The sequence below is a fragment of the Scyliorhinus canicula genome, chromosome 1, assembly GCF_902713615.1.
Source record: "Scyliorhinus canicula chromosome 1, sScyCan1.1, whole genome shotgun sequence".
Lineage (NCBI taxonomy): Eukaryota > Metazoa > Chordata > Chondrichthyes > Carcharhiniformes > Scyliorhinidae > Scyliorhinus > Scyliorhinus canicula.
In genome coordinates, this window is record NC_052146.1 from 5,901,637 (window position 1) to 5,923,394 (window position 21,758).

General features: G+C 50.7%; 1 protein-coding gene across 4 annotated transcripts in view; it reads left to right on the plus strand.

Annotated features, from left to right (window-relative positions):
- The window catches only part of ulk1b (unc-51 like autophagy activating kinase 1), a 130,656-nt gene that overhangs the window by 21,449 nt on the left and 87,449 nt on the right, over nucleotides 1–21,758 (plus strand). For all 4 annotated transcript variants that reach the window (XR_005461459.1, XM_038803577.1, XM_038803741.1 and 1 more), the window contains exons 4-7: nucleotides 8,325–8,357; nucleotides 8,603–8,639; nucleotides 12,809–12,982; nucleotides 17,414–17,487. Coding sequence is in view for 3 of the 4 variants with exons in the window: in XM_038803577.1 (XP_038659505.1) it covers nucleotides 8,325–8,357; nucleotides 8,603–8,639; nucleotides 12,809–12,982; nucleotides 17,414–17,487 (318 nt within the window). In the remaining variant the exon portion in view is untranslated. The remainder of the gene's footprint in view (nucleotides 1–8,324; nucleotides 8,358–8,602; nucleotides 8,640–12,808; nucleotides 12,983–17,413; nucleotides 17,488–21,758) is intronic.

The following is a 21,758-nucleotide window of genomic DNA, read 5'->3' on the forward strand; positions in this document are numbered from 1 at the left end:
CCCCTCCCTAACTGTAACCTCCTCCAGCCCCCACACCCCTCCCTAACTAACCTCCTCCAGCCCCCACACCCCTCCCTAACTGTAACCTCCTCCAGCCCCCACTCCCCTCCCTAAGTGTAACCTCCTCCAGCCTCCACACCCCTCCCTAACTGTAACCTCCTCTGGCCCCCACACCCCTCCCTAACTGTAACCTCCTCCAGCCCCCACACCCTTCCCTAACTGTAACCTCCTCCAGCCCCCGCACCCCTCCCTAACTGTAACCTCCTTCAGCCCTAAAACCCCTCCCTATCCCTGTAACCTCCTCCAGCCCCCTACAATCCTCCCTATCTCTGTAACCTCCTCCAGCCCGTACACTCCCTCCCTATCTCTGTAACCCCCTAAACCTCCTCACTATCTCTGTAACCTCCTCCAGCCCCACAACCCCTCCCTATCTCTGTAACCTCCTCCAGCCCCACAACCCCTCCCTATCTCTGTAACCTCCTTCAGCCCCGACATCCCCTCCCTATCTCTATAACCTCCCCCAGCCCTACAACCCTGCCTATCCCTGTAACCTCCTCCAACCCCGACAGCCCTCCCTATCTCTGTAACCTCCTCCAGCCCCACAACCCTCCCTATCTCTGTCACCTCCTCCAGCCCCTACACCCCTCCCTATCCCTGTAACTTCCTGCAGCCCTACACCCCTCCCTCTCTCTGTACCCTCCTCCAGCCCCTACACCCCCTCACTATCTCTGTACCCTCCTCCAGCCCTACACCCCTCCCTATCTGTGCAACCTCCTCCAGCCCCACAACCCTCCCTATCCCTGTAACTTCCTCCAGCCCTACACCCCTCCCTCTCTCTGTACCCTCCTCCAGCCCCTACACCCCCTCCCTATCCCTGTAACTTCCTGCAGCCCTACACCCCTCCCTCTCTCTGTACCCTCCTCCAGCCCCTACACCCCCTCACTATCTCTGTACCCTCCTCCAGCCCTACACCCCTCCCTCTCTCTGTACCCTCCTCCAGCCCCTACACCCCCTCACTATCTCTGTACCCTCCTCCAGCCCCTACACCCCCTCACTATCTCTGTACCCTCCTCCAGCCCTACACCCCTCCCTCTCTCTGTACCCTCCTCCAGCCCCTACACCCCCTCACTATCTCTGTACCCTCCTCCAGCCCTACACCCCTCCCTCTCTCTGTACCCTCCTCCAGCCCCTACACCCCCTCACTATCTCTGTACCCTCCTCCAGCCCCTACACCCCTCCCTATCTCTGCAACCTCCTCCAGCCCCACAACCCTCCCTATCCCTGTAACTTCCTGCAGCCCTACACCCCTCCCTCTCTCTGTACCCTCCTCCAGCCCCTACACCCCCTCACTATCTCTGTACCCTCCTCCAGCCCTACACCCCTCCCTCTCTCTGTACCCTCCTCCAGCCCCTACACCCCCTCACTATCTCTGTACCCTCCTCCAGCCCCTACACCCCTCCCTATCTCTGTACCCTCCTCCAGCCCCACAACCCTCCCTATCCCTGTAACTTCCTGCAGCCCTACACCCCTCCCTCTCTCTGTACCCTCCTCCAGCCCCACAACCCTCCCTACCCCTGTAACCGCCTCCAGCCCCACACCCTCCAGCTTTTTCCAATTCTGGCCCCTCACATTTCCCCGATTCCCATCACTCCACCATTGGTGGCCGTATCCTCAGCTGCCTGGCGCCTGAGCTCTGGAATCCCCTCCCTAAACCTCTCGTCTTACATTTCCCGAGGGTGCTCCTTATTACCGACCTCTTTGGACCCAGCTTCTGCAAACCTGTCCAAATAGCTCCCTTCTGGGGCTCACTGTCAAACATTTGTCAGATAATTGCTCCTAGTGAGCTCCAGTGAGCTTAACTTCGGTAGTAGGGAAGATGCTGGAATCTATCATCAAGGAAGAAATTGCGAGGCATCTGGATAGAAATTGTCCCATTGGGCAGACGCAGCATGGGTTCATAAAGGGCAGGTCGTGCCTAACTAATTTAGTGGAATTTTTTGAGGACATTACCAGTGCAGTAGATAATGGGGAGCCAATGGATGTGGTATATCTGGATTTCCAGAAAGCCTTTGACAAGGTTCCACACAAAAGGTTGCTGCATAAGATAAAGATGCATGGCATTAAGGGTAAAGTAGTAGCATGGATAGAGGATTGGTTAATTAATAGAAAGCAAAGAGTGGGGATTAATGGGTGTTTCTCTGGTTGGCAATCAGTAGCTAGTGGTGTCCCTCAGGGATCCGTGTTGGGCCCACAATTGTTCACAATCTACATAGATGATTTGGAGTTGGGGACCAAGGGCAATGTGTCCAAGTTTGCAGATGACACTAAGATGAGTGGTAAAGCGAAAAGTGCAGAGGATACTGGAAGTCTGCAGATGGATTTGGATAGGTTAAGTGAATGGGCTAGGGTCTGGCAGATGGAATACAATGTTGACAAATGTGAGGTTATCCATTTTGGTAGGAATAACAGCAAACGGGATTATTATTTAAACGATAAAATATTGAAGCATGCCGCTGTGCAGAGACCTGGGTGTGCTAGTGCATGAGTCACAGAAAGTTGGTTTACAGGTGCAAGAGGTGATTAAGAAGGCAAATGGAATTTTGTCCTTCATTGCTAGAGGGATGGAGTTTAAGACTAGGGAGGTTATGTTACAATTGTATAAGGTGTTAGTGAGGCCACAGCTGGAGTATTGTGTTCAGTTTTGGTCTCCTTACTTGAGAAAGGACATACAGGCACTGGAGGGTGTGCAGAGGAGATTCACTAGGTTAATCCCAGAGCTGAAGGGGTTGGATTATGAGGAGAGGTTGAGTAGACTGGGACTGTACTCGTTGGAATTTAGAAGGATGAGGGGGGATCTTATAGAAACATTTAAAATTATGAAGGGAATAGATAGGATAGATGCGGGCAGGTTGTTTCCACTGGCGGGTGAAAGCAGAACTAGGGGACATAGCCTCAAAATAAGGGGAAGTAAATTTAGGACTGAGTTTAGGAGGAACTTCTTCACCCAAAGGGTTGTGAATCTATGGAATTCCTTGCCCAGTGAAGCAATTGAGGCTCCTTCATTAAATGTTTTTAAGGTAAAGATAGATAGTTTTTTGAAGAATAAAGGGATTAAGGGTTATGGTGTTCGGGCCGGAAAGTGGAGCTGAGTCCACAAAAGATCAGCCATGATCTCATTGAATGGCGGAGCAGGCTCGAGGGGCCAGATGGCCTACTCCTGCTCCTAGTTCTTATGTTCTTATATTCTATGAGGTGACCTGTGCCCTTTTCCTACCTTGAAGGTGCTATACAAATGCAAGTTGTTCATGCAAAGTCAACCTTCTAATTCCCTCCCCTCTACAAAATGTCTCGTGGTTAACGATGACTTGAGTTCAGAGAGTGTAACTTGACCTTCCATTGCATGTTCTGTGTAGTGTCTGGTCTAGTCTGCGTTGTGTACATATTTAGCTAAGTTAACACTGCCAGAGTTTATTATAAACGGCCCTGTTTATGACGGGCCCTATCAGAAGTCTGATAATTGGTTCTTTGTGCGGTGGCCTGCCCCTGTGTTAGCCCTGTAAACTCCTCAAGGATTTGCTTTGGGTAGCCGTACTGTCGAAGGGGGAGGGGGAGGAATCGTCCCCTCCACCTCTGTTTATCTAGTCTGACATCTGTTGTGAGCATTGTATAGATTAGTGTTTGTTCAATAAAAATGGCTGACATTCACACGCAGAGAGCTAAGGTAACTGTAAGAATGGAGTTTAACAGAAAACGCCTCGTAGACACAGCAGATATTTACTTTGCGCACATACATATATGCTAACAAACACCGCCATTCCGTAACCGAGGGACTAGTTGCATCATTTACAGTGATCAAAATACTTTTTCTCATTTTGAAACAAACACACAAAAAGGTTAAGGTTCATGTGCCTGCAAGTATTGAGGTCACCTGACCTATTAACAGCGTCCTTTTTTCTGTACTTCATTTACCAATCAGAAACACAATTCAACCCCATCTGGCAGCTGGTTAACACTGAGGGAAGAGGGATCTTTAATGGCTCGTCAGTGGCTATGGCCTGACAAAGATTATGAGGGGCATGGATAGAGTGGATGGGCAGGCACTCTTTCCCAGGGTGGAGGGGTCAGTCACCAGGGGGCATAGGTTTAAGGTCCATGGGGCAAAATTTAGAGGAGATGTGGGAGGCAAGTTTTTTACACAGAGGGTGGTGAGTGCCTGGAACATGTTGCCAGGGGAGGTTGTGGAAGCAGATATATTAACGCCGTTCAAAAGGCATCTTGACAACACATGGATAGGATGGGGATAGAGAGATACGGCACTGGGAAGTGCTGAGGGTTTTGGCCAAGGTTGGTATCATGACCGGTACAGGCTTGGAGGGCCGAATGGCCTGTTCCTGTGCTGTATTGTTCTTTGTTCTTTTGTTCTAAATCCCACGCAGTCAGCATCACCAGCGATAAGCTTAACAAGTCACTAAAGTTCCATCACAATGGATTCCTGAGGGTACAAAGTTTTTGGGGGGGGGGGTGGCTGGAGAGCCGGTGAGATACCCGCTTCGGGAAGGCCAGCAGAATCACAAGCCAATCACACGTTGGCGAAGCCGCTGGTGACCGCTCCCCTCTTTCCCCCCCCCCCCCCCCCCCCCCCCCCCCCCCCCGGAATCAAGACCCCTGGGTCAGATGTTCAGCACAGTCCGAGCTGCTGACCAATCAGAGCTCAGCAGCTGTACTGGGGACATGGTGGGCGCTGCCGGAAGGACATGGTGGGCGCTGGAGTCCCAGGATCACAGTGATGCAGGCAACAGGTCCAGAGGGACCTGGGTGTCCTTGTGCACCAATCCCAGAAAGTTAGTATGCAGGTGCAGCAGGTAATAAGGAATTTTGGCAGTCATTGTTAATGGAATAAAGGGTCAAGCCAATTAGCAGGCCTCATACCTGAAAACACCAGGGAGCTAGAGTTGTCTTTGGGACTGGCACCACAAAGTCAGTACCTGGGGCGCGATTCTCCGCCCCCCACGACGGGTCGGAGAATAGCGGGAGGGGCTTCCCGACATTTTTCCCACCCTCCCGCTATTCTCCCCCCCCCCGCCCAACTCCCGACACGAATCGCTGCCGCCGTTCTTTTACGGCCGACAGCGATTCACAGCTGATAGATGGGCCGAAGTCCCAGCCCTTTACGCTGTTTTTACGAACGGCAAACACACCTGGTCTGGCCGTTCGTAAAAACGGCGGGAACAACTCGCTTTTTATAACCATGGCACCGATTGGCACGGCAGTACCACGGCCGTGCCAAGGGTGCCATGGGCCCGCGATCGGTGGGCACCGATCGCGGGTAGCGGGCCCGATTCCCGCGCACTATTTCTCCTTCCGCCGCCCCGCAGTATCCATTCGCGGGGCGGCTGAGGGGCATCCCGGCCCGCGCATGCGCGGGTTTCGCGCAAATACGCGATGATGTCATCCGCGCATGCGCGGGTTGGAGTCTTCCAATCCGCGCATGCGCGGCTGACGTCATATGACGTGTCAGCCGGCGCTAACACCGGCAAGCGGGCTTAACGAAATTCGTTTAGCCCGTGATGCCGGAGCTTACGGCGTCGGGCTGCTAGCCCCGACCGGGGACCAGAATCGGTTCCCGGTCGGGAAGGGGCGCGCTGGCGTCAAACCCGCCCGGATTTGACGCCAGCCTTACGATTTCTCCCGTTTTGGGAGAATCGCGCCCCTCGTGTGGGTGTATTGTCTAACGCATGTGCAATGGGTTAGGCCACATGGGCACCCTGGAGATTCTTGCAATTGACCTGGGAGTTGTCCTTGCAGGTAACTGCGCAGCGGCATGGTGGCACAATGGTTAGCACTGCTGCCTCACAGCGTCAGGGTTCAATTCCGGCCTTGGGCGATTGTCTGTGTGGCGTCTTCACATTCTTCCCGAGCCTGCGTGGGTTTCCTCCGGGTACTCCCGTTTCCTCCCATCGTCCAAAGATGTGCAGGTTATTGGGGATACGGGTTGTTATATTACGTGATCGGAATATGTCGTTACATTTTGCTTATTCCCAGAATGGCCTGATGGTTGTAGTTCAATGAACCAACAGTCTTCAATTTAAAGAAAATAACATTTAATGAATAATGGATGTAAATGCTAATGAGTTTGTTCTCTCTCCACAACGATAACTGATGATAAAGTAAACCAGAAGAAGTATTAACTATGTTTAACTACTCTTGCCAACTGAGCTTTATCTCTCTAAGACTCTGCTATCTCGTCACTCCTGGTTCAAAGAGATGGGAAGATCCTCTTGAGTTCAGTTTATATACATGGATCTGGTGCTGCCATCTCGTGGTTGTCTAACACTATGATACAGTTGTTAACCCTTTACATAATAGCAGAAGGAGGCCATTTGGCCCATCGAGTCTGCACCGACCCAATGAAGCCCTCACTTCCACCCTATTCCCGCAACCCAATAACCCCTCCTAACCTTTTTTGGACACTAAGGGCAATTTATCATGACCAATCCACCTAACCTGCACGTCTTTGGACTGTGGGAGGGAACCGGAGCACCCGGAGGAAACCCACGCAGACACGGGGAGAACGTGCAGACTCCGACACAGACAGTGACCTAGCAGGGAATCGAACCTGGGACCCTGGAGCTGTGAAGCCACAGTGCTATCCACTTGTGCTACAGTGCTGATATAAGTTCCTCATGGCAACTGGAGAATTTAAATTCAACTGACTCAATAAAATCTGGAATATTAAGCTGGTTTCAGTAATGATGAGCATTAACTACCTGATGCGATTTTATCACAATGCTCTTCAGGGAGAGAAATCTTCCGTCCTTATCTGGTCTGGGCAGCAGGGCAGCACAGTGGGGGTTAGCACAGTTGCTTCACAGCTCCAGGGTCCCAGGTTCGATTCCCGGCTTGGGTCATTGTCTGTGCGGAGTCTGCACGTTCTCCCCGTGTCTGCGTGGGTTTCCTCCGGGTGCTCCGGTTTCCTCCCACAGTTCAAAGACGTGCAGTTTAGGTGGGTCGGCCATGCTAAATTGCCCTTAGTGTCCAAAAAAATGAGGCGGGGTTACTGGGGTATGGGGAGAGGGTGTAGGTGCGGGCTTAAGTCGGGTGCTCTTTCCAAGGGCCGGTGCAGCGTCGATGGGCCGAATGACCTCCTTCTGCACTGTAAATTCTGTGATATTTGACTTCAGACAGAAATAGCCTAGCAAGACACTCAGTGTCAAGTCAGCGGGAGACTCAGAATTGCTTCCTAAGGGTAAGTAGGAATGGGCAATAAATGCTGATCTTACCAGAAACTAACCTTATCCTGCAAAATAATTTTATTTTTAAAATGTTTGGTTGAGGGGGGCAACAGATGGCCAAGTTGATCAATAATCCAGTCACCATCCCAGCAAAAGGGAAGGGACCAAACGTTGTGGCAAAGCAATTCAATGATTAAATCTCCTTACAAACTTCACTTGCCCGTAAATTATCGATGGCATTGCCCAAGGCCACCTGATAAATATTTTCTCTGCAAAAAATTGTTCGGAGAGTTGAGAGAAAAAAAATCAGAATCCAGTTCCTTGGCACCAACCTGGTGGCCAGTGTGTGTAACTACATTGTGACGGTTGACATGACAATAATGAATGGTGAACGAAAGAGAAAATGCTGGAAAATCTCAGCACGTCTGGCAGCATCTGTAGGGAGAGGAAAGAGCTAACGTTTCGAGTCCGATGACTCTTTTTCAAAGCTAACAGAGAAAGTGGGAAATATTTATACTGTGGAGTGAGGATGAAAGATGAGTCATAGCCACAGAAACCCAGGGAAACCGGGTGCTAATGGCCACAGATACCAAGGGGAAAGCGTGCTAATGGCAGTCCCCAGAGAGAACAAAAGGTGTGAAAGGCCAAACAACAGAGAAACTAACATCAGAGGGTAAACTGTAGATGTGGGGGGAGGGGAAGGGGGAAGCAAAGAGGAGAAAGGTGAAGGAAAGATGGATAAGATTGGGGGGGGGTGGGGAATTAAATATATATTAAGAAAGAAAGAAATGATAAAAGACAGTTAAAATGAAATGAAAACAAATGGGTCGAGGTGGGGCTGACCATCAGAAGTTGTTGAATTCGATGTTCAGGCCGGAAGGCTGTAGCTGCCTAACCGGAAGATGAGATGAGATGAGATCCTCCAGTTTGCGTTGCGCTTCACTGTTGACACAGCGGCTACCAATGGGAAGCATTGAAAGAGGAAAACCAGAGGAAAGAAAATAAGTTCTGGGGACCAGTGGTCTGCAGCTTACGCAAGAATATCATGCACGAAAATGCCGTTATTTCTAACTGCGTCTTTCCATTTTACAGGAGATGGCGCACTCTGTCTATCTGGTGATGGAGGTGAGTTATGCAACGTGCTCGGGGGTCACTGGGTGGGTGAAGCGTTGTGAATTATTGCTTGCAGGTTACGGTCGTCCCCCCCCCCCCCCCCCCCCCCCACCCCAACTGATTACAGGCTGGGTTTGCCCGTGTGATCTATTTTTACATGACACTACAGCTGATAACCAATTATAGATTGTGTCATTTATAACTGACTGCACCATGTAACCTGACTCACTCACCCTGTGTGTTTTTGTGTTTTGCAGTACTGTAATGGTGGTGACCTTGCTGATTATCTCCATTGTAAGTCTGAAATAAAATGGCTTTGTAGAGTGTTAGAAAAATAATAACGCTGCTGATTGGCTGGATGTAGATAAGATTACATCTAGCGGCAGCATTTACTGCGCCGAGTGTGAATAGATTTCAACATTGGGTGTGACTGATAGGGCCACCTGTTTAGTTATCTCCTGAACAGGTTAGAAAGAAACAAAAAGCTTTTGTACCCTCATGGTGCCCCCCCCCCCCCCCCCCCCCCCCCCCCAATTGCTTTACAGTCAGTGAGGTGCGTTTGAAGTGTAGTCACTGGTATAATTTGGGGAAAATGCTCAGCAAGCTCCCATAAACAGCACTGTTTGCTGTCTCTTTTGATGCAGTCCATGTGGTGTAGGTGCACCCACAGTGCTGCTAGGGAGGGAGTTCTGAGATTTTGACCCCGTGACAGTGAATTAACACGTAACGAAGTGTAACACGCAAACTCCTGTGGCAGCAGCTGTGCGCCAACGACTTCATTTCCGTTTCCGCATCTCTTGAAGCCAGCAAGCCGCTGAGAAAATCTTCTACCGGAGAAGTTTTAAAATCTTCTGCAGATCTCCCGGACATCACCATAAGTCCCGTGAATTTTACTGACTGCTTCACCAGTGAAGGAACGCCGATATATTTGCAAGCCAGGGCAGTGTGTGACTTCATAGAATCATAGAATTTACAGTGCAGAAGGAGGCCATTCAGCCCATCGCGTCTGCACCGGCTCTTGGAAAGAGCACCCTATCCAAGGTCAACAACTCCACCCTATTCCCATAACCCAGTAACCCCACCCAACACTAAGGGCAATTTTGGACACTAAGGGCAATTTAGCATGGCCAATCCACCTAACCTGCACATCTTTGGACTGTGGGAGGAAACCGGAGCACCCGGAGGAAATCCACGCACACACGGGGTGGGTGTGCAGACTCCACACAGACAGTGACCCAAGCCGGAATCGAACCTGGGAGCCTGGAGCTGTGAAGCAATTGTGCTATCCACAATGCTACCGTGCTGCCGCCTCTTGTTGGAGATTGTTATTGCCTGGCACTTGTGTGGCACGAATGTTACTTGCCACTTATCATCCCAAGGCTGAATGATGTCTAGGTCTTGCTGCATTGGAGACAGACTGCTCCGGTATCTGAGGAGTTGTGGATGGTGCTGAGCACCGAGCAATCATCGGTGAACATTCCCACTTTGACCGTACGATGGAAAGACGGTCATTGATGAAGCAGCTGACGATGGTTGGGCCGAGGACACTACCCAGAGGAACTCCTGCACAGTGTTCTGGGGTTGAGATGATAGGCCTCCAACAATCTCACCATCTTCCTATGTGCCAGATATGATTTCAGCCAAGACCTTGTGGGACCATTTTGAAGAGGAGCAGGAAATCTCCTGGGACCAATATTTATTTCTCGACCAACATTACTACAATAGGTGGATTGTCATTCTCACATTTGTGGACACTTGGCGTGTGTAAATTGGCTATCTCATTTCCTAGACTACAGGAATGACTACACGCCAAAAGAAAAAAAATTCTCATGTGAAGCATTGTGGGACATCCTGAGGCCTCGAAAGGTGCTAAATAAATGCAAGTCCTTTCTTTCACAGGTAAGGAACTATCTATATCTCTGCAGTCCTTGCCAAGTTGCCCGAGCAGTCAAAACAAGTTCTGTCTCTTCAGTAAAGCTACAGGATGTCCAGAATTTGTTGGTTGTCTGAATGTAGTAATGCTGGTGTTGTGTACAGGTTAGTGGGCCTTCTGTTCAGTGGTGCTGCTTAAATGATTGGAACAACCCTCGTGGTGAGAGCAGTGTAGTAATAATAATAATAATCTCTATTATTGTCACAAGTAGGCTGACATTAACACTGCAATGAAGTTACTGTGAAAAGCCCCCAGTCGCCACATTCTGGCGTCTGTTCGGGTACACAGAGGGAGAATTCAGAATGTCCAAATTACCTAACAAGCACGTCTTTCGAGACTTGTGGGAGGAAACTGGAGCACCCGGAGGAAACCCACGCAGACACGGGAAGAACGTGCAGGCTCCGCACACACAGTGACCCAAGCCGGGAATCGAACCTGGGACCTTGGTGCCGTGAGGCAGCAGTGCTAACCACTGTGCTACCATGCTGCCCATGCAACCTCCTTTGTGTCAGAGTACTCAGGGTCCCCCCCCCCGCCCATCTCTTTACCACCGACACTTCCAACTAATATCTGTTTAACCTAATCACTCACTGTAGGAATTAAGCACAAAGAGAATCTTCTACAGACCATGATACAGTATTGATAACCCGCTCTGCTTGTTTTGTGTTCAGCCCCAGAGAATTGACCGCTTGATTTGACTGGATTTTATTTATGGTCACGTGTACCGAGGTACAATGAAAAGTATTGTTCTGCGTACAGTCCAGATCGTTCCATACATAAAAAACATAGGACATGCATAAATGCACAATGTAAATACATAGACACAGACATCGGGTGAATCATATTTGATAAAAATATTATCATATGTGTCTGTCGATTGTTGTCTGGATTCATTTTTTAAATAATGGATGAGATCAATTGGTTTCTCAATTGCCGCCGAAGGCTGTGGAGGCCAAATCACTGAGTGTCTTTAGGATAGATAGGTTCTTGATTCATCAGAGATCAGGGGTTATGGAGAGAAGGCAGGGGAATGGGGATGAGAAAAGTATCAGCCTGCACATTCTCCCCGTGTTTGCATGGGTCTCACCCCCACAACCCAAAAGATGTGCAGGCTAGGTCGATCGGCCACGCTAAATTGCCCCTTAATTGGGGAAAAAAAAGTGATTGGGTACGCTAAATTTACTTTAAAAGACAAGACAGAAACATATCAGCCATGATTGAATGGCGGAGCAGACTCGATGGGCCGAATGGCCTAATTCTCCTCTGTTTAAAAGCAAATTACTGCGGATGCTGGAGTCTGAAACGAAAGAGAAAATGCTGGAAAATCTCCTATGTCTTAAGGCCTTCACAGTAACTTCATTGAAGTCTTGTGACAGTAAGTGATTATTATTATTATGGTCTTCTCAATTCATAAGATGGCAGAATTGAAGAATTGCTTTGTGTGTTTGGGTGTGTGATGTGATGGCAGGAGACTGCAGCGTAAATTCACTGTCACGTTGTCAGTCAGGAACCTGCGGTAGAGATATACTGATTCCATGTCAGCATTTTAACATCAAGCACTGAGCCCCATTGTTAGAAGGGATGGTTAGTTAGTAACTGCATTCTGATAGGATCTGAGGTTGCTTTCGAAGCCAAGAACAGCATATTGGATCCCAGCTGCAGTCCGATGAGTGTGTTTTTCCGTCAGAGAGTTTACGGGCGGGATTCTCTCAGCCCAGGCTGGGCCTGGGAATCGCTGGGCCTGAGAATTGCTGGGCCGGGCGCGAATCGCTGGGCCTGAGAATCGCTGGGCCTGAGAATCGCTGGGCCTGAGAATCGCTGGGCCTGAGAATCGCTGGGCCTGGCGCGAATCGCTGGGCCGCCGCCCCAATGCCAGTCCGCCAATTCTCCTGGAGAGCGGAGAATCGGCGCCATTGGCACTGGCGTGACGCCGATCGGGGGCCGGCCTACGTGCCCCCCCCACTCCCCGGCAATTCTCCCCCCGGGATGGGCCGAGCGGCCGTAAAAAGAATCCGAGCCCCGCCGGCGCCTTCCACGTGTGGTCTTACCCGGCAGGATCTCGCCGTGCATCCATCCGGCTGCGGCCTGGTTTGAGGGGGGGGTCCGACCCCGGGGGGGGGGGGGGGGGGGGGGCCTCCGCTGTGGCCTGGCCCGCGATCGGGGCCTACCGATCGGCGGGCCGACCTCTCGGGTTGGGGGCCTCTTTTGCTCTGCGCCGGCCCCTGTAGCCCTACTCTATGTTGCGTCGGAGAAGGGAGCCACTGCGCATGTGCGCATTGGAGCCTATCGCAGTCCCGCGGCACCCATTTGACGCCGCAGATCAGCAGCTGAAGCGGCGTGGGTCGCTCCAGTGCCGTGCTGGCCTACTGAAGGGTTTAGAATCGCTGCCCCTGAGGGCCCGTTGACGCCGTCATGAAACGCGACTGCGTTAACGACAGCATCAACACTGAGCCTCAGGATCAGAGAATCCCGCCCTACGTCTCAGAGTTAAACCAAAAGCTGCCGATCTCACCTCCCTTTTACTTTCCAGTGAAGGGGACACTGAGCGAGGATACCATCCGACTCTTCCTGCAGCAGATAGCGGGCGCCATGAAGATGTTGCACAGCAAAGGGGTCATCCACCGCGACCTGAAACCGCAGAACATCCTCCTGTCCTGCACCGCAGGCCGTAAATCCAACCCCAACAACATCCGCATCAAGATAGGTGAGTGTCCAGTTTGTCTGTGGTGACCTCCGCAAATGTCCTGTGGCAGGGGTCCCTCATGGACGAAGCGTGCCAGCCGCGATTGTCCTTTGGAACCTTGCAGAGGCCATTGGCAAAGAGCAGGGCGAGTGGAATTATTTAGACAGCTCTTTCAAAGGGCTAGTATAAACATGACTGGCCGAATGGCCTCCTGTGCTCCACCATTCTATGAATAACTCAGCTTTTAGAATAAGGCACGTAACAGTTGAGTATGTGGGGGGGGGGGGGGGGGGGGGGGGGGGGGAATCTTGCTTTTATTCAGCATTTTATCATATTCCGCGGGGCTTTATATAGAATTATGCAGAATATTCAGCCCAGAAACAGACCATTCGGCCCACCCAGTCTATGCTCCACTTGAGCCTTCTCGCATCCTCCTCATCAAACTGTATTTGGGTAACGTTCTATTCCCTTCTCCCTCCTGCTTCCTCTCAAATGCATCAATGTTATCTCCCTCAACAACTCCCTCCCTATAGCTCTCCATCTCAGTCTCTCCCTCGGAGAGGCTCCTTGAAGCTTACCGCCTTGGCCAGGCTTTTGATCACCCCGACTGGACCCTCCTTGGGTAGCTCAGTGCCAGATGAATGTCACTGCTGTTTTACTGTATCAAAGGCCCTGCACGTTACGCGTGAGGATGCCGTGGCTGAGTGCTATTGGCGCTGGAGTGGCCGAGTGGTATTGGCGCTGGACAAGATGCCCAGCGTAATGCTCTGGGATCCGAGGTTCGAATCCCAGCAGGGCAACTCAATAACAACCTGCATAAGCCCACCTGGTTCACTTACGCCCTTTAGGGAAGGAAATCTGCCGTCCTTACCTGGTCTGGGCCACTGTGATGCACAGCGCTGCCTCCTCTGAAAGTGGTCAAATCAAGTTCAACATCATTAAATGGCTGGCCCAGCCAGCGATACCCACATCCCAGAAAATAATTTAAAAAGGTACAAAATGAATATTGCTTCTTCTTGTGCTATAGAATAAAGAGATAAAACTTGCAAATAGTCAGTTTGAGTTGAACCGGTTAATCAGGCTTCATCGAAAGCTTTAAGTTGTCCAACAAGAAAAGTTGGTTCTTTTCAGGATTGGAAGGCAGTTTGTGTATCTGAGAAGTTGCCCAGAAGTTGAGACTCTTTCAGTCTGTTTCCTTCCTCCCCCCCCCCCCCCTCCCCCCTCCCCCCGCCCCCCTAGTATTTTCCTTGGCAAGGTCACTCAGGTGACTGACTGGTTCTTTCTACTGCAGAAAGTCTTGCTGTCCTCATCTGACACTGAGTCCTTAAGAGTCTCGAAACCCCTGCCCTGCAAAAGAAACAAATTAATTCAGTGCGTTCAATTAACAATCCCTTTTTCACCCCTCCTTGAAACCTCAACCCCTCCCCCCCCCCCGAGCTGAGCTTTTAAACTCCTGTAACCTCTCCTGTACCAAGAGCATCTATTTCCACCTCTGTAACATTGAGTATCTCCAGCCCTCAGTCAAACTGTTTGCTGAAACCCTCAACCTGGCTCGATCTGTAAACTGGGAACCATTCCAGCGATCTCGAGCTTACCTCCCACCTTCTGGAAATCTCATCCAAGACTCCGCTGCCCGGAACCGACCCATTTGCAAGTCCGGTTTGCCTTTAACCCCCCCGTGGCTAAAAATGGCTCCAAGGGCAGCACGGTGGCGCAGTGGTTAGCATTGCTGCCTCACGGCGCTGAGGTCCCAGGTTCGATCCCGGCTCTGGGTCACTGTCCATGTGGAGTTTGCACATTCTCCCCGTGTTTGCGTGGGTTTCGCCCCCACAACCCAAAGATGTGCAGGGCAGGTGGATTGGCCACGCTAAATTGCCCCTTAACTGGAAAAAATGAATTGGGTACTCTAAATTTATTATTTTTTTTTTTAAATGGCTCCAGTCCCCCGCCCCACCCCCAACATTTAATTCAGGAATTCCCCCACCCTTGTCTTTGAATCCCTGCGTGGCCTCATCCGTGGTTCCTCCAGGAACTAGCGGCCGAGAAAACTCCCAGCAGAAACATCGCAAGGGGCAGAAAGAAATTAATCTTTTGACACTCTTACTCGTTAGAAAAAGATTGGAGTTGGTGGGAAAATGCTTTTTGACTCGCAGACAAGAATCTGCCAAACGGGTGAAAAGGGAGTGACTTTTCCCAGGCTGATGGGAGGGTAGGGTGCAGGGTGGGGGAGGGTGCCGGGAAAGTAGTGGGGAGCCATCCAAGTGTGTTGCTGCTGATGGTGGAGGTGTCCCAAGGGTGGACTGGAAGCCGATCATCCACATGCTCACTGGAGGAGAGAAACCAATCTGCATATTCAAGGCCCCAAAGAGGGATTATTTTGAGTGCCAGTCAGTATTCTGCCATCACTGGGGAGGCGTCAGTTTAATGGAGATGTTCCCCCACCACCCCCCCTTCCCAACCCATCCCCCAACGGCAGCCCAGGGGCCCATAGGAGATGTTGGCCCCACCCCCCCCAAAGAAGCGGCCAAGGACAGAAAAGGCTGCACTTCACCGAGGGGGGGATTTCCTTCCAATCGCAGAGGGCTCGCCTGCTTGGCCTCGCTGAAATGGTATTTTAAGCGACTCCGTGTCGAGGTGCCCTCTCAATCACCCACCTCCCTCGGCAGCACCCACCTCCCTCGGCAGCACCCACCTCTTTCCGAGGGATGCCGTGAGGATCCAAAGCTGAGGGCTCTCTGAGTGGGCTGGCAGCATCGAGAACCCACCTCCCTCAGCAACACCCCTCCGAACTCGCCACCCAACCAGGAGACCATCTCCAGTAATGTCGCACTGCCGCCATATTGCCTGCACCTTTAGGTTCAAGACCTCTGTTTGTTCCAAATGCCGGGGTTTCAAAGCCCATGGGGAAACCCTGCCGAAACGAGTCTGTTGGCTTGGCAATGGGTTTGGCTAAGAAGGATACCGTGACAATGAATGTGCTGGGTGACCAATGGGAGGAAGAGGTCAACTGGAGATGGCCGGTCATGTGGCAGAATCTTCAAGACAATATCCAACCAGAGTTCAAATCCCTACACGCATGGGTTCAAAACAGGAGGCTAGGAAAACGGCCAACAATATTTCAAGTCATTGCTCAGCTGCAGAAATAGTCTTGGATACGAGTCAGGAGAGAGTGTGGGAGATCTGCCCTGTTGAGGATCCATCTCACTTCCGAGAAAGCCCATGCTCATGTGTGGCTACTTACCACATTGAGTTGCCTACTTTAGCTGGATGCATGCCTCAGGTTCCAGCCCATTATTTCCTGTTTCTTTTTTAAAACATTTTTTAGAGTACCCAATTCATTTTTTCCAATTAAGGGGCAATTTAGCATGGCCAATCCACCTAACCCGCACATCTTTGGACTGTGGGAGGAAACCGGAGCACCCGGAGGAAACCCACGCACACAGGGGGAGGACGTGCAGACTCCACACAGACAGTGACCCAGCCGGGAATCGAACCTGGGACCCTGGAGCTGTGAAGCATTTATGCTAACCACCATGCTACCCTGCTGCCCCATTTAGCGTGGTCAATCCACCTACCCTGCACATCTTTGGGTTATGGGGGTCAAACCCCCACAAACATGGGGAGAATGTGCAAACTCCACACTGACAGTGACGCAGAGCCGGGATCGAACCTGGGACCTCGGCGCCGTGAGGCAGCAGGGCTAACCCACTGCGCCACCGTGCTGCCCATGGTTTCCTGTTTCAGATTGCCCCACCCAACATTACCCTGCTGTCTCAGCCAATCAGAACACGAACAGACTCTCATCTGATTGGATTCTTGACTGAGCCAATCAGCCGTTGCTTCCCCATCTCTTAATATTCACCTGAGGAAGGAGCTGCGCTCCGAAAGCTCGTGTTTGAAACAAACCTGTTGGACTCTAACCTGGTGTTGTAAGACTTCTTACTGTGCTCACCCCAGTCCAACGCCGGCATCTCCACATCATTAATATTTTTTGTAATTAGTAAGTGGACGCACCGGGAGCGAATGAAAAATGAAAATCACAAGTAGGCTTCAAATGAGGTTACTGTGAAAAGCCCCTAGTCGCCACATTCCGGCGTCTGTCCGGGGAGGCTGGTACGGGATTTGATGCAAAAAAAGAACTCCGTTTTTACATGCCCTGAAGATTTTTCTCTTTGTGTTCTTTGCTTGCAGTTTTATGCTGGAGATTATTCTTCAAATATTGGAGACTCCAGAGCAGTCCTGAAGGATTTGGTGTGATGATAAAAGTTAGAGGGAGTAATGTAACGTGCCGTTTCCAATTGAAGGAAATGATTGCTTTGATAACATGAGTTTACCCCAAACATGCTGCTTGTGTTATTTTGTTGAAATCTTCGTTTGTTTGAAGTGTAAATACTGAGCAGACTTGCTTTGGCAATATTGCTGAATTCTCTCCTCCTCTAATTTTGAACACAGCTGACTTTGGCTTTGCCCGGTATTTACAGACCAACATGTTGGCAGCAACTTTGTGTGGCTCGCCCATGTATATGGTGAGTATACTCCCAGAGCGAGTACTAATTGTTTTGCTGCTTGCATTTGATAGTGAAGTGGTTATATGACTAAACTCCTCCAGACAACATAACAATAATAATAATCGCTTATTGTCACAAGTAGGCTCCAATGAAGTTACTGTGAAAAACCCCTAGTCGCCACATTCTGGCGCCTGTTTGGGGAGGCCAGTACGGGAATTGAATCCACGCTGTTCTGCATTGCAATTATTCTGCATTATAATAATTATTATTATTACCAGACAGCTGTTTAGCCCACTGTGCTAAACCAGCCCCGAATGACATGACTTTCAATCCCATCATGAGAGTTAGATTTCAGTTTCAAACAAAAATCAAATTAGGGCTTTGCCTTAACTTCTCATCCCCAAGGCGCACCTCGGACAGTGCAGCATTCCTTCAGGAAACCTGCCACACACACGGGTCACTCAATCCCAACGCCAAAGTGGTTCACTCTTCACGGCCCTGTGAACTGGCTCAGTGAGTCACTCAGTTGTGTGGAGGTGACCTCCCACCCACCTACACGAGGACATCTAGCTTACATTAACACTGCGGTGAAGTTACTGTGAAAATCCCCTCGTCGCCACATTCCGGCGCATGTTCGGGTACACAGAGGGAGAATTCAGAATGTCCAATTCACCTAACAGCACGTCTTTCTGGACTTGTGGGAGGGAACCGGAGCACCCGGAGGGAACCCACGCAGACACGGTGAGAACGGTTGGGCAGCACGGTAGCACAAGTGGATGGCACTGTGGCTTCACAGCGCCAGGGTCCCAGGTTCGATTCCCCGCTGGGTCACTGTCTGTGCGGAGTCTGCACGTTCTCCCCGTGTCTGCGTGGGTTTCCTCCGGGTGCTCCGGTTTCCCCCCACAGTCCAAAGACGTGCAGGTTAGGTGGATTGACCATGATAAATTGCCCTAAGTGACCAAAAAAGGTTAGGAGGGGTTATTGGGTTACGAGGATAGGGTGGAAGTGAGGGCTAAAGTGGGTCGGTGCAGACTCGATGGGCCGAATGGCCTCCTGCACTGTATGTTCTGTGCTCTAACATGCAAACTCCGCACAGACAGTGACCCAAGCCGGGACCCTGGAGCTGTGAAGCAACAGTGATAACCGCTGTGCTACCATGCTGCCCAGCTTGCTTCATATACCTGTGTTAGTTGACCTACCACCCCCTGAGCTTGCTGCTCTACACTGGCACCCAGATGGTTTTGAAGTTCTCATCCTCATGTTGAAATGCTCCCTTGTCTTTGCCCCTTTCTGTCTCTGTAGCCCCCTCTAGCCAAAACGCCCTCCAGGAACCCCTGTGTGTTGCCAGCTCCGGCCTCTTGGATTTTTACTCATCCTTGGAGACCGTTCCGTGAACCGTGTAGGGCCTAAAAACCCGGACATTCTCTTCCCGAATCCCTGCCACTGCACCACTGTCTCCTTGAGGATGTTCATAGATAGATAGAATTTACAGTGCAGAAGGAGGCCATTCGGCCCATCGAGTCTGCACCGGGTCTTGGAAAGAGCACCCTACCCAAGGTCAACACCTCCCCCTATCCCAATAACCCAGTAACCCCGCCCAACACTAAGGGCAATTTTGGACACTAAGGACAATTTATCATGGCCAATCCACCTAACCTGCACATCTTTGGACTGTGGGAGGAAACCGGAGCACCCGGAGGAAACCCACACACACACAGGGAGGATGTGCAGACTCCGCACAGACAGTGACCCAAGCCGGAATCGAACCTGGGACCCTGGAGCTGTGAAGCCATTGTGCTATCCACAATGCTACCGTGCTGCCCTGTTCTACTGTTAATACTGCGGAGAATGAGAATTCAGCCCCAGCATGGCAGCGAGAAACTCGGTTCAATTTCCAAAGAAAGAAGTAAAAAGCCAGTCTCGGCGAAAGTGACTGAGAGACGGTTGGATTGCCGTAAACCCCGTGGTTCCCTTGTGCTCCTCTCTGAGAACGAATCCAGTACTCCTCACCCAGTCTGGGCCTGTGCAATTGTTTCAGTCCCACACCAATCAGGCTGGCTCCCGACCGCTCTCGAAGTGGTCACTCAGCTGCAACAAACAAGTGGGCAGCATGGTGGCACAGAGGTTAGCACTGTTGCTTCACAGCGCCAGGGTCCCAGGTTTGATTCCCCGCTATGTCACTGTTAGTGCGGGGTTTGCACGTTCGCCCCGCGTCTGCCCGGGTTTCCTCCGGGTGCTCCGGTTTCCTCCCACGGTCCAAAGATGTGCAGGTTAGGTGGATTGGCCATGCTAAATTGCCCCTTAGTGTCCAAAACGGTTAGACTGGGTTACGCAATAGGGTGTGGGGTGCTCTTTCCAAGGGCCTGTGAAGACCCGATGGGCAGAATGGCCTCCTGTACTGTAAATTCTATTCTATGTCATAACCAGATACACGACAGCTCACCGCCATCTCCGTAAGGTAGCTTAGGGGTGGGCGATAAATGCTGATCCTGCCAGTGACGCCCAGGTCCAAGAATGAAGGATAAATAGTGTCATCTGGCCTGGTTTACTGTGCGTGCAGCCTTCAATAGTTGTCAGCAGTAACATGGGTGTGGCAGGCAGGATAACAGTTAATTATCAGCCCACCGCCCAGTCATCTGTCCAGCTGTTCATTTCTCTGCATGTTTGGTTTCGAACCTGGACTCGAGCCCGGGAATGCCTCCTCCGTCTGACCGAGCTTCGGAAACATACCCCAGGCTGTTTGCTCAGCTGTGCGACACACACACCGGTTGCAAAGTGACAATGATGGGACGTAAGCAGCTCTGAGCAAACAGCAGCAGTTCAGCCCATCGTGCTCCCCCTGCCAACTCAATGAAATAGCCACCCATGTGTGGATCTATTTAAATCATACATTATACCGAGGCAGCACCTTCCCTCACGAGTGGTCGGAAAAGCTCCTGCAGCTTTACATTGAAGAAGGGCAAAGAGAGTTTCCCCTTGACCAATTTTTATCTCTCCGTTTAGTAGCGAAAAGCATTGTTGTGACACGCTCCCGTACCAGCGTCCCCGGACAGGTGCCGGAATGTGGCGACTAGGGGCTTTTCACAGTAACTTCATTGAAGCCTACTTGTGACAATAAGTGATTTTCATTTCATTCATTTCATTTCATTTCACAAAGGAGAAGATTTCTGATGCAACTCTGTCACTATCGAGCAACAGAGCAACTGTGTGGAAAGTAAATAGACTCAACTTTTCCAAGCCAGTGATTCACGTATTAGTTTGCTGGCTGATGTAACTCTTGCTCAGATACTATAACAGGTCATTATGAATCATTAGTAAAACATCAACTGGGTTTGTTTACTTGCTAAGATTAGGATTTTACCACAGAAACCACAGATCAGAAAACAAAACGTTTTGTAGGACAGCAGCAATAGGACCTTGCGTGCACCCGGGAAGCCCCCGCCCACCTTGTGTTCTAGTTTAAAGAGCTTACATTGACATAACGTATTTGACGATCTCAGCATCTCCAAGTGTACTCGTTGGAGTTTAGAAGGATGAGGGGGGGATCTTATTGAAACTTACAGGCTATACTGCGAGGCCTGGATAGAGTGGACGTGGAGAGGATGTTTCCACTTGTAGGAAAAACTAGAACCAAAGGGCACAATCTCAGACTAAAGGGACGATCCTTTAAAACAGAGATGAGGAGGAATTTCTTCAGATCCCAGAACTCTGCTCCCTAACAGCATTGTGGATGTACCTACACCACATGGACTGCAGTGGTTCAAGAAGGCAGCTCACCACCACCTTCTCAAGGGGCAATTAGGGATGGGCAATAAATGCTGGCCGAGCCAGCGATGCCCACAGTCCATGTAATCGCAGAATCCCTACAGTGCAGAAGGAGACCATAGACCATAACACATAGGAGCAGAATTAGGCCACTCGGCCCATTGAGTCTGCTCCGCCATTCAATCATGGCTGATATTTTTCTCATCCCCATTCTCCCCTTAACCCCTGATCCCCTTATTAATTATGAACCCATCTATCTCTGTCTTAAAGACACTCAGTGATTTGACCTCCACAGCCTTCTGCGGCAAAGAGTTCCACAGATTCACCACCCTCTGGCTGAAGAAATTCCTCCTCATCTCTGTTTTAAAGGATCGTCCCTTTAGTCTGAGATTGTGTCCTCTGCTTCTAGTTTTTCCTACAAGTGGAAAAATTCTCTCCACGTCCACTCGATCCAGGTCACGCAGTACCTTGTAAGTTTCAGTAAGATCCCCCCTCATCCTTCTAAACTCCCAACGAGTACAGAC